Source organism: Anabrus simplex, chromosome 1 (genome assembly GCF_040414725.1).
Source record: "Anabrus simplex isolate iqAnaSimp1 chromosome 1, ASM4041472v1, whole genome shotgun sequence".
Lineage (NCBI taxonomy): Eukaryota > Metazoa > Arthropoda > Insecta > Orthoptera > Tettigoniidae > Anabrus > Anabrus simplex.
The window spans coordinates 1,050,732,356-1,050,746,336 of NC_090265.1; the positions used below are offsets into that span (position 1 = coordinate 1,050,732,356).

General features: G+C 36.5%; 1 protein-coding gene across 1 annotated transcript in view; it reads right to left on the reverse strand.

Annotated features, from left to right (window-relative positions):
• Positions 1–2,791: 2,791 nt before the first annotated feature.
• Positions 2,792–13,981, reverse strand: part of LOC136857948 (cadherin-AgCad1) — a 452,227-nt gene continuing 441,037 nt past the window's right edge. The window contains exon 33 of the mRNA XM_067137073.2: positions 2,792–3,501. Coding sequence (XP_066993174.2) covers positions 3,201–3,501 — 301 coding nt within the window. The 3' untranslated portion in view covers positions 2,792–3,200. The remainder of the gene's footprint in view (positions 3,502–13,981) is intronic.

Here is a 13,981-nt window from a genome sequence, read left to right on the forward strand (position 1 = left end):
TAAATACATAAATACACCCCCCTACTCCCACACATGTAACACCTTCAGTTTTTGAGATATACATAAGTATCCCCATAAAAAGAATTTTACCCCTTGATCAGTCCTTCCCTCACCCCCACCCCCATTTAAGTGTATTTCTGAAAACAAAAATACATGTTTCTTAATTTTTAAAGGAGATTCCAAATATCAATCTTCACGTCTGTAACATATTTCATCTTTAAAATATAAGTATCCTCATAAAAATAATTCAACTTTTTTCACTTCTTTTCACGCCCCGTTAAGTGCCTTCTCTGAAAACAAAAAGGTACATGTTCCTGCATTTTTAAAGGACTTTCCAAATACCAAGATTCTTGTCTCTAACATGTTAAGTTTTTGACGAATTCCTTTCAGCCCCTTAACAGGATTTTCCAAAAACAACAAAATACATGTTTCATTATTTTTAAAGGACATTTCAAATACCAGTTTTCATGTCTGTACGTCTGTAACACCTCCAGTTTTTGAGATAAATGTGTACTCATAAAAATGGTTCAACTTCTTCTTTTCAATTCTTTCCACCCATCTCCTGCCTTAAGTGGACTTTCCAAGGACAAAATAAATACATGTTTCTTTATTATGAAAGGAAATTCTAAATACCAACTTTCACATCTGTAACAGCTTCAGTTCTTAAGATAAAGTATCCTCATAAACATATTTCAACTCGTTATTTACTGTACTTATTTTCAACCCCACACCCCTTACGTAGATTTTCTGAAAAAACAAATGCGTGTTTCTTTATTTTTAAAGGAGATTCCAAATACTAAATTTTAAGTGAGTAACATCTTTAGTTTTTGAGATATAAGTATCCTCATACAAAGAATCCAACTAATTTTTCAATTAATTCACTCCCCTTAAATGGATTCTCCAAAGACGAAAGATTATGTATTTCTTTACTTTGAAAGAAAATTCCAAGTACAAATGTTCATGTCTGTAACATCTTCAGTTTTTGAGATACAAGTACCCTCATGAAAAGAATTCAACTCCTTTTTCACTCCACCCTGCCCGTTAAGTTGGTTTCACCCCAACAAAAAAATGCGTGTTTTTTTATTTTTCAAAGAGATTCCAAATACCAATTTCCACGTCTGTACCCTTCAGTTTTGAGATATAAGTTTCTATGGAAAAGAATTCAATTTTTTTAACATCCTTTCACACTCCCCACTTAAGTGAATTTTCCAAAAATAAACAGAACCCATTGCTTTAAAAGAGCTTCCAAATACAAAGATCATGACTGTAACATCTTCAGTTTTTGAGATATGTATCCTCGTACTCATAAAAGGAATTCATCTCCGTTTTTCTCCCCCCCCTACCAAGTTGATTCCCCCCACAAAAAAATGCGTGTTTCTTTATTTTTAAAGGAGATTCCAAATACCAGTTTTCACGTTTGTAACATCTTTATATTTTTTATATAAATATTCAATACAAATCATTCAACTAAGTTTTCAATTCTTCCCCCCCCCCACTCCCCCATTAAGCGTTTTCTGAAAACAAAAGAATACGTGTTTCCTTATTTTTAAAGGAGATTCCAAATACCAATTTTCGTGTCTGAAACATGTTAAGTTTTTGAGATATACTGTAGATATGCTCATTTAAAAAATTTACCCCCTTTTTCAGTTCTCCTTAAGTGGATTTTCTGAAAAAATATTTATATTTCTTTACTTTTACAGGAAATGCCAATTACCAGTTTTCAAATCTGTAATATGTTACCCGTCTGAGATAATTTGCAGATATAGTCTTTTTAAAAATTCACCCCGCTTGTCACTCCTGTTCACCCCCCTATTCATCGGATTATCCAAAAACACAAAAATATGTGTTTCTTTATTTTCAAAGGAGATTCCAAATTCCAAATTTTATGACTGTAACATGTTCATTTTTCGAGATATAAGTCTCCTCATAAAAGGTATTCAACCACTTTTTCCCCATTTTCACCCCTCTTAATTAGATTTTTCAAAAACAAAAAGTACATGTTTCTTTATTTTAAAACGAGATTCTAAATACCAATTTTTATGTCTGTAAACTTTTAAGATTTTGAATATCCTCATTTTAAAAATTCACCCCCCTTTTCACCCCCCATTAATTGGATTTTCCAGAAACAAAAAATATGTGTTTCTTTATTTTTAAAAGAGATCCCAAATATCAATTTCCAGGTCTGTAATATCTTCAGTTTCTGAGATTATAAGTATCCTCATTAAGGCAATTAACCCTTTTTTCACCCTTTTTCACCCCTCCTATTGAGATTTTCCGAAAGCAAAAAAATACGTTTCTTTATTTTTAAAGGAGATTCTAAATACCAATTTTTACATGTGTAAACTTTTAAAGTTTCGAGATATACACTCATTTTAAAAATTCACCCCCTTTTCACCCCATTAGCGATGGAATATACAAAACTCCTCCGTTAGCGAGCACTTACATTGTAATATGAATGTATCCCCAAAATTTAATTCCTTTATGTCCAGTAGTTTTGGCTCGGCGATAGTCAATCAGTCGGTCGGTCGGTTGGTCAGTTAGGACAAGTTATTTTATATATACAAGTATTTAAATGGCTTTGCTTATAATCATGGTCTTAGTCCTTTTCTAAATGTTAAATTTGAGTTGCCATTGAGATAGGACTTCGACCAGTACTATTAATATTACATTCATTCTTCTTGCTAGTCAGCAACTACTGCAATATCATTGGCATGTTTTATACAATAGATTTGTATACACAAGACATATAAATAATTGTTAATGCCAAGGTTTTTAAATTAAAACAACAAAATCTATTTTTTATGAGATACCTTCTCTCATATTTTATAAGAGCTTACTTAAATACATTTCTCCAAATCATCCACATATTTACATTCATAGTGCATTCTGGCATTTCTTATGTCTAGTCAATAATTAATAGTCTCTTTTATCATGAATAGTTTTGTTTTTAAAATAATAATACAATATAATACTCAGTGTACCGGTATGTAAAGAATTGAAGATAATATTGAAATAAATTTACAACATTTTGAATCTACATCTAACAGCAGATAACAAGGTCTTATTGAAATTTAAAATAAAACAAACGATGATATAATAGAAAACACAACATTCCAGTAATACTGTTTATTGTTATAACAATGTAAATACTATATACACGCTCTCAGTGATATGAATTACAAATTAACAAATAATGTCCATTATAGTTCTGTAGCAGGAACAGAATCTGGTCTACGGAAAATGAAGTTGCTGTTGCTGGCCATATGATCATTGTTACCGATGCTATCAAATGATGGTGACTGAACGTTCATACTGACACTCCGAACCCCAGAGTCTCCTGCCAAGTTACTCAGAGGATTTAAACTAGCTCGTCGCTGAAACCCTAGTTCATGGTCTGGCACATAACTACCATTGGTCACTCCATCGCTGGCACCATTGTAATGGGGATTGAACTCAGGACTGTCTTCAATGCCAATGAGATCTGAGTCTCCACTTCCCTGGCTGGAATGAAAAGAAAATATATAAAAATTCTTGAATCACTCAGGGAGTCTGGGTTAAAAATCACTCATGATTTATAAAGAAATGTTTGTGAAAGACATCAGTGTGGAGACTAACTGGATCACCAAATACCACCATGCAAAAGTTGTAGAATCTGAAAAACCTGATGGCAGCACAATAATGAGGCATACTAGGCAAGCTGAGGAGTGAAGTAGTTTGCCATTGCTTTACTCACTGGGTCAGAACGTGCTGTTGCAGCAGGACTGACCCTATAAGTAGTACCTTTCATAACATCCAGATGCAGTATTCAAGCCCCGATGTTATTACTCAATACCACTCATACCTCAGAAGCTTTCATACTGTCAAAGCCGTAGATGAGACAGAGATTTCAGTGCAACCTACAGCTTTCTCTGGACTGTGCTAAGAGTTGGATGCATCCATCAGGAAGTGGCAATAGTTGAGTGTAAACAAATATACTCTCTCCATATATAAAACGAATATTCTTCATTTCTTTTTAAAATTTTTTTATGTCGCACCAACACAGATAGATCTTATGGCAACGATGGGATAGGAAAGGTCTAGGACTCAGAATGAAGCAGCCGTAGTCTTAATTAAGGCATTTGCCTGGTGTGAAAATGGGAAGCCACAGAAAACCATCTTCAGGGCTGCTAACAGTGGGGCTTGAACCCACTATCACCTGGATGCAAGCTCCCAGCTACGCGCCCCTAACAGCACAGCCTACTAGCCCGGTAACTAAGCATCTTCCTGTATTGGTGTTTGCTTATAATACTGTATACTGTAACTCACGAATTGTTGGACAGATTTTTATGCTATGTTTACTATTGCCTTGAGAGGATTGCCCATAGAAGGATGTTGTGTATTAAATATTTAACTGTGACTAAAGGAAGCCGAGCACTAAACAGTTTCTGCAGAACAAATTAAAAAATGTTGCCATGCGAACAATTTCTTGGCTTATGTTGCCTATGCATAAGAACTGCAAAGCAAAACAAGTTCTACAAAAAATTCTGTGTGACCACGTACCTATCTTTAAAACGTCATTCAAAATAACAGTTTTTATATTTAAAGTATTCAAGCTCTCTAGGTTTTCTCAATCATGAAGTTACCAGCATTCCACTCCAGTGTCAAAGTGGGCTCATCAGTTGGATTGCCAATCTTTCCAAGACATTGGTGGCTAGTGTGCCACTGAGACTTCACCGCAAGTCTTCTTTGTAGTACAGTCCAGTAACTGTGCACTAGGGGAGATGCGTATCTCCACTTGAATAAATGCCTGGGAACTTAATTTTTTATATAATAGCCAAAGGAAGAATATTTTTATACAAGTGCAGACTCACTTTTCACCTAGTGCTCTGTCACTCCATTGTGCTACCAAGTAGACTTGCAGTGGTGTCTCAGTGGTGCACTAGCTCCCAGTGTCTTTGAAAGGTGTGGCATTCCAACTGCTACAATGGGGTGAAGTGCTGGTAATTTCATTATTGAAAAAACATAAGGAGCTTAGATATTTTAAGATTCTCAACTGACAAAATTAATTTATGGTTTCCTTCTGAAAACTTCATTATTGAGTTTTTATATTTGTTAATACACTTAAGAAAATGGAAATTGCAACACCATGAAGGCATTGGTCGTTTGTGTTGATTTTCAAGGTATGGAACAATGCCATGTAGGTATGTAAACGATCAAAGTTTCAGACCCATTGGATTGTTGCTACAGGTCTCCCCACGTGATTGGTCACGGAGGAATCAACTCCGGTATACGGACTCTGGTGTAGCGTAGATGACTTGCAGTCTGTGCAGTGAAGAGTGCCCTGTCAAACATGCCTTGACGACAGAGAAGAGCATGCTATTAACAACTGTCGCTGTTTGAGAGGGCTCGGATAATTGGGCTGAGTGAGGCAGGATTATCGCTAAGGACTGTCGCTGCACGTGTTGGCCCACAGGCATCTACGGTACAATATGTATGGCAGCAGTGGTCAAATGAAGGTACCCACACTCGTAGACCTAGCACAGGCCCAGCGTGACAGACAACTGTGAGAGAGGATCGCCGCATCATTCGGATGGCCTGGATGGATCCCCATGCAACAGCAGCACAAATTCGAGCAGCTGTGGCACCCCACGTTACACAACAAACAGTTGATAATCTCCTGCGTGCAGCTGGCTTACGAGCCCGTCTCCCTGCAGAAGGTGTTCCATTGACCCCACAACAGTGACGTGTAAGGCTGGCCTGGTGTCGAGAAAGATCCGACGTGCATCGACGAATGGCAAAGGGTCGTCTTTAGTGATGAATCGTGCTTCTGTCTTGCCCGCAGTGATCGCCAGAATCGTGTGCGCCGACGTACCGGGGAGAGGGGCCGCTCAGATCTTATTGTCGAGAGGCACGCAGGGCCAACACCAAGCATTATGGTCTGGGGAGCTATTGGCTTTAATGTGAAATCACAATTAGTGCTTGTTGAGGGCACTATGACTGCTCGACAGTACGTTGATAGGGTACTCAATCCAGTGGTTGTCCCTATGATGGCAAACATTGCTAATGGGATGTTTCAGCAGGGCAATGCCCGGGTTCACACTGTACGCATCTCCAGAGAAGCTCTCCAAGATATCACAACCTTAGAATGGCCCGCCAGATCCCCGGACCCTCAGTCCTATTGAGCATGTGTGGGACATGATGGGTCGACAACTGGCCAACCGTCCTCAGCCACCCACAACTCTGGAACAAATGATCCGTGCAGTGCAGCAAGCATGGGGCACAATTCCTCAGGAAGTGATCCAGGACCCTATTGACTCCATGCCTCGACAAATTCATCAATGTATTGCAGCTCGTGGTGGACACATCCCGCATTGATTGTTGTCCAAACTTGCAGTCAGAGAGACCTGAAAGTGAAATCATTGAATCACAACCGAACACTCGTCCCGCATGTTCAATTGCAGCAATGTAGTATCACTCCTTCTGGGTGTTGCAATTTCCATTTTCTTCAGTGTAGGAGAAACACTGTGCTAGATTACAGGAAGAGCATTCCTGAGACTTGGCTTAATGCTGCCTAAATTGTTAAAGAAGTCCTTACATTATATATATATATATATATAAAAAATAACTATAGAGTAGAAATATTTCTGCAAAAATGTCTGTGAGACTTTATGTGTATAAAGAAGCTCTCAACTAAATAGCTACTGTACATCTTGTGCATGTCTTCACGTACATGAATCAAATTAATTTGTAAGTCTCTGTTTTAAAACAATAATGAAGGAAGTATCATTATATCTATGCAAGCGGAGATGAGGACAAAATGTTATATTAATAAACTGAAAATAGTACCATAAATATTTCTAGAAATATAATAATATATCATTGAGTGACAAATGAACAAATTCCAACAAAAAGAGCAGCATATATTTAACAGTAGTCAGCACTGAAAGTATTACCTCCCAGAAATTCGTCTAACCTCTGACAACAAATGTTTACTCAAGGTTTACATAAATCCTTTTCATTACAAGAGCTAAAACTGGTATATCTTGGTGTTATTGATTCTTTAGGAAACTCAAAGACACAATTGCTTGGATTTGCAAAACCTGGTTGACAAAGGCAGAGACACTGGTAAATGGCACTTCAAAATAAAATCAAGAAAGCTTCCAACTTTTGATAACTTTAATATTTCTGATCACAATCACAGGATCTACAGTTTTATATGGAAACTTAACCAAACAGATCAGACACTTTGGTTTAGAAAATCTTTCATGTATTAACCAGGATTTGAATTACAGTCATTTTGGAGAGAAATTAGCGATGATATGACTCATGTGTGATATAACACATAATATGATGTTCGAATCAATTTCTTGTTGGTCAACACACTCCAGTCTAATTGCAAGCATAACTTACAGCACCATAATGATGTTCACGTTGCGCTGCGAGCATAGTCAATAGTAAGGTTTTACTATTCACTATGATCACATGTGAAAGAAGGGGTGGGTAATAGAGAAGTATTTCCAGAAGGGTACACAGTCTATCGTAGAGACCGAGGAGATAAAAAGAGAGGGGGGTGTTTATTCTGGTGAAGGAAACATTTTGTTCACATGAATGGTTTACTGATGAAAGGGATGAAATATTAGGGATAAAATTAGTTTGTGATAATATGGAGGAGGTGGGAATTATAGGAACATACAGGCCTGGAAGAGAGGAAAGAGACATGGAAATCTTTGAGAAAATAATAGATTATACTCGTAAAAACAATAATAATGATATGGTAATAATTGGGGGAGATCTAAATTTGCCTGAAGTTGAATGGAATGGAGCTGCAAGTGAAGCCCATGAACAGAAACTGGCAAATAAGTTAATTTGGGAGGGAGGATTTACACAAGTAGTACAAGAACTGACTCGTCTCAATAACTTACTAGATGTATTCTTGGTTAAACCATGGGAAATTGTTGATAAAACTGAGGTAATTGAAGGAATAGGAGACCATAAGGCTGTAATAATGGATGTAGGACTTGTACCAAAAAGGCTTAATAAGAGGGTTACACAAGACGTACAGAAAAAATAAAGTTGATGAATTTGGGACTTACCTTAAATCACAATTCAGTTGTTGGATAAGTGAAGGGAGTAACGTGGATACACTTTGGGCTAAATTTAAAGGAATCATTTGGGAAGGAGAGAAGAGATTTGTACCTGTTAAGAAGGGTAAAACAACCTCAGACCCTGTTTATTATACAAAGGAAATAAGAAAATTAAAGAAAATGTAGAATAGTAAACAGGAAAATCAAAGAAGGTAGGGAGAGTAGAGAAACTAGAAAACAGCTAATGAGGGAACTGAATAGAGTGAAAACGGAAGCAAAAGAGAGTTATATGAATGGCATACTTCAAGAGGGTAATGACCACAAAGGGAAATGGAAAAAGCTGTATTCATATATCAGGAATCAAAAAGGAAAAGGAATCCAAATTCCTGCAATGGTGGGAGAAGGGGGTGAACACTATTTAACAGATACTGAGAAAGCAAACCTATTTAGTAGGGAATTTAGAGACTCAGTAGATGATTGTCAAGAGTTGGAAACCGAAACAGAAGATAGAGAGGGAGAGACACAGAGGGAAACAAGAAGCTTCTCATTCACAAACAAAGATATTTTCAGAGAAATCCAACTGCTTCAGCAAGGAAAAGCAGCAGGAAGTGATCAAATTACTGGGGAGGTATTAAAGACAATGGGGTGGTACATAGTGCCTTATTTAAAATTTCTCTTTGACTATGTCATAAATAATAGTGTAATACCAAAGGAATGGAAGGAATCTATAATAATACCAATTTATAAAGGAAAGGGTGATAAAAGGAAACCAGAGAACTACAGACCAATCAGCCTGACCAGTATAGTTTGTAAAATACTGGAGAGTTTAATATCGAAGTACATCAGAGGGATATGTGATGATAAAAATTGGTTCATGAGGAGCCAGTATGGATTTAGAAAGAAATTTTTTGTGAGGCACAACTGGTGGGATTTCAGCAGGACATATCAGATCAGTTGGATTCAGGAGGTCAGTTAGATTGCATAGCCATAGATCTTTCCAAAGCCTTTGATAGAGTGGAACATGGAATATTATAAAAGAAATTGGAGGGAATGGGATTGGACGCAAGGGTTACACGTTGGATAAAAACATTTCTAAATTCAAGGGTTCAGAAAGTCAAAGTAGGAAATAATGTATCTCAGGAAGAGAAAGTTTGGAAGGGAATTGCACAGGGTAGTATAATTGGTCCGTTACTTTTCTTAATATACGCAAATGATTTAGGGAACAATATAACATCAAAAATAAGATTGTATGCAGACGACATAATTGTTTATAGGGAAATAAACAACAATGAGGATTGTTCAGAATTACAAAGGGACCTTGAAAGTATCCAACAATGGGTTGAAGAAAATAATATGAAGGTTAATGGAGGCAAATCAACTGTTACAACTTTTACAAACAGGAGTTTTAAAACTGAATTTGAATATAATTTGGATGAGGTAGTTATCCCAAAAGATGGCAAGTGCAAATACTTAGGTGTGAGATTTGAAAGTAATTTGCACTGGAAGGGTCATATTGATGACATTGTTGGGAAAGCATACAGATCGTTACATGTCATAATGAGGCTACTTAAAGGATGCAACAAAGAATTAAAAGAAAAAAGTTACTTGAGTATGGTTCGTCCATTATTGGAATATGCAAACAGTGTTTGGGATCCTCACCAAGAATACCTAATAAAAGAAATAGATAGTGTGCAGAGGAAAGCAGCAAGATTTGTAACAGGGGATTTCAGGAGAAAGAGTAGTGTATCAGAAATGTTAAAGGAACTTGGGTGAGAAACTTTAAGTAAGAGAAGGGAGAAAACTAGACTTATAGGATTATATAGAGCCTATACAAGAGAAGAAGCATGGGGAGATATCCATGAGAGGCTTCAGTTGGAAAATAATTATATCGGCAGGACTGACCACAAATATAAAATTAGAAGGAATTTTAGCAGAAGCGATTGGGGTAAATTTTCATTCATTGGGAAGGGTGTGAAGGAGTGGAACAGTTTACCAGGGGTAGTGTTTGATCCTTTTCCAAAATCTGTACAGATATTCAAGAAGAGAATAAACAGCAACGGAGAAAATAAATGAAGTGTTAGAGGGCATTCGACCAGTGCAGGTTATTGTAAATAAAAAAATGTGTGTGAATAAATTAATTCCATCCCCTGGTCTAATGAGTTTGGACAGCCAAAGTAGGGGACTGCCTGTAGGGGTGAAGTACAGTGGGGACTTCGAGGGCCCTGGGACCGCTACGGTACCTGTGAAGGCCCTTCAGGAACTCTGAAAAGTGGTGGCAAAAGGGGCTCTCGTTAAGACGCAGCAGGTCGTTATGCTACTTAGGATCCAGAACGGGGGGGGAAAAAAAAAAAAAGTAAATAAATAAATGCAATGTAAATTTTAATCTTATACCAGTTGTATAGTATCATTTGAAGTAATTCCACATACTGTATATCAGTTGACTATATTTGTAAGTAGTACAGGGGATATTATAAGTAGAATTTTGTAAACAATATAAATTTATTAAGGATGAGCTGTGTATTTAATAGAAAACATTGTTAGCATAAATTGTCTAATATTGTATTATAGGAAAATTTTCTTCTCTTGTTAATTTAATATTTAGTGCTTGACAATAATGTATATTAGTGTACCATTTGCCACCGAGGTAGACACCTCATTTGCAAATAAAGAGATTTTGATTTGATTTGATGTAATAAATTTCATATTTGAGCTCATATTGTTGTTAATTATTAACTTGTTGTAAAGGTGAAACATCTGATGTAAAGATTTCACAAGTCAATATTACTAAGAATCGAGGACAAGCTATGCACACATTCTAGTGGCTGCATCATGTTTCTTCATGTATTAGTTACAAGAGTATTTGAACAGATGGCAGTATTAACTCCCTATGTCAGAGAATTTACGATATTTTGGACGAGTGTGGATTAGTGGATGTTGTCAAATCAAAATCTCTTTATTTGCAAATGAGGTGTCTACCTCAGTGGCAAATGGTACACTAAAATACATTATTGTCAAGCACTAAATATTAAATTAACAAGAGAAGAAAATTATCCTATAATACAATATTATACAATGTACGCTAACAATTGTTTCTATTAAACACACAGCTCATCCTTAATAAATTTATATTGTTTACAAAATTCTAGTTATAATATCTCCTGTACTACTTACAAATATAGTCAACTGATATACAGTATGTGGAATTACTTCAAATGATACTATCACTATTAAGTTCCCTTAAGATCAAAGCAGATTCTATTCCAATCATACTTCACCCCCATAAAACATATGGCCTAGAAACCTGCACAACAACCCAACAAGTGGATAGCAAACTACAAGCCGCAGAAATGAAGTTCCTAAGAACTATGGTACAGAAGACAAAAAGGGACAGGGTAAGGAATGAAAGAATAAGGGAGGAAGCTGGTGTGTACCCATCCCTGAATAAAAAAGTGACAAGGGCCCATTTGAAATGGTTTGGCCATATCAAATGAATGGACGATAGAAGGACAGCAAAACAATGACTATACACAGTTGTGGCCGGTACACGACCGGTAGGAAGACCTAGGAAGAGATGGCTGGACCAAGTGAAAGAGGACATAGGACCAAGAGGAGTCAGCTGGGATGTCGTCTTGAGAGAAGAGTGGTACATGGACAGACAGAAGTGGACAGTGCTCGTAAACCACACCCGGGCAACTGGAGTGGAAAACTGATGATGATGATGATGATGATGATGATACTATACAACTGGTGTAAGATTAAACTTTACATTGCATTTATTTATTTATTTATTTATTTATTTATTTATTTATTTATTTATTTATTTATTTATTTTACCCATTCTGGAACCTAAGTAGCATAACGGGCCTGCTGCGTCTTAACCAGAGCCCCTTTTGCCACCACTTTTCAGAGTTCCTGAAGGGCCTTCACAGCTACCTTAGCGGTCCCAGGGCCCTCGAAGTCCCCACTGTACTTCACCCCTACAGGCAGTCCCCTACTCTGGCTGTCCAAACTCCTTAGACCAGGGGGATGGAATTAATTTATTCACTCAATATGCCCTAAAACATGGCTTCTCACTGCAAACAAATGCTTGATAAAAGTGATATTTTCAATATTTTATGTAATCGTAATCCCTCATATGTAGAAAAATAAAAACTTTCCTAACATGTAGACATTCATATGTGTTCACACAAATCTGAAATGCGTGAGAACATGTGGTAGGCTCTAAAACAAATTTCAATCATAATGGAATGTAAGAAGTTGTTTTGAATTCATATTTGGATGTCAATAATATTTTCATTTGTGTATGAAATTATAATTCCATACCTTCAATATCATCTTTACTCTGAGTATCTTCATTAATATTGCCTTTCAAACCACTATCATCACATTCTTTTGCTATTTGCTTTACATCGCACCGACACAGATAGGGACAGGAAAGGCCTAGGGATGGGAAGGAAGCGGCCGTGGCCTTAATTAAGGTGCAGCCCCAGCATTTGCCTGGTGTGAAAATGGGAAACCACAGAAAACCATCTTCAGGATTGCCGACAGTGGGGTTCGAACCCACTATCTCCTGGATGCAAGCTCACAGCTACGCACTATCATCACATAAAAATATATAATTAAAATTTCATAAGAGCTCCCATTTTCGTTATTGTTGTTACTGCAGTATTATTATCAAACAATTATTATTTTTATATCATTTTAATTATTGACATCATTTTGTAATTGCAATGCACATTTTACATTATTTTACAGTATTTCAGAAAACTGTACTTACCTAATAATCCGTCACACTTTTTTCATTCGGAGAACATGGTATAATATATAAACAATTTTAAAATATCAAGTCATAGCTGATGTGAAACAAACAACATTTTTTATTATTAGATGCTCAAACAAGTACAAAGCAAAAGGAATCAAGCAAATATCTCCTATAGGGACAGATATATATAAATGTTTAATCCTTAAAAATTCCCAGTCCAGAATATTTGTTAGGGATATTCAGGCCCAGACCAGAATGGGTTAAGAATGTTCGTTGTCAGTATTGGAAAGGAACAAAAATGTGTCACATCAAGTCTTAGAGACAGGAACAAGAAAGGGACATGCAATAGGATGAGCACAATGGAATAGTAGGTCAGTGCTCCTTTCTTGTTCCTTTCTATATAAACATTTGTTGTAAGGGTCAATATAGAAAGATTAATATTGCTAATCAAGGGAAAGGTCAGCAAAGAGATCACTGATGGAGTCTGCAACTATAGGTACAGAAATTTTACTTCAGTTATGAGGCTATTTTTCATGAAATGGAAAAGAACACATCAAATCAAATCATTTAGAGAAAGATAGGAACATGAAAAGGAACACATATTAAGATAAAAACAATGTCAAATCAGCATCATAAGAAGGAGCAGTTTAAATGGGACAACAACAAAATATGAAAACACAAAAGGATCAAGACAGTCTCCACATCTTCATATACTACAGTCTTCAACTAGATGAGTAGGTTCCCTCCTGATATATCCCAGTTCTTCTACATTCATTTCTATGAGCTAGTTTCTCCTTTCTAGATTCATCAGAAGGGGGGCATCAACACTCATTGAGAATGGTACTGATCACAAGAAAGCCAGATAAACACAGGAAAAACAAAGATGATAATTTAATCTTTTTGTCACTTAACCTCTTCCATTCCGGTAGTTAGTGAAGTGAGTCTATTCTCCGTGTCATACTAATGTGCTAATTTTCAATTTCAATTTAGCCATCACAGTACTCATAACAAATCAGGAACAACTTTCAATTATTAATGAAATCATTGACATGCTTCAACAAAACAATACAAATGTCAAGAATGCAATTTTCATCGATGGTCCTGGGGGGGTGCACTAGAAAAACATTTAGGGTATATAATACAAAAGTGCTTCAAT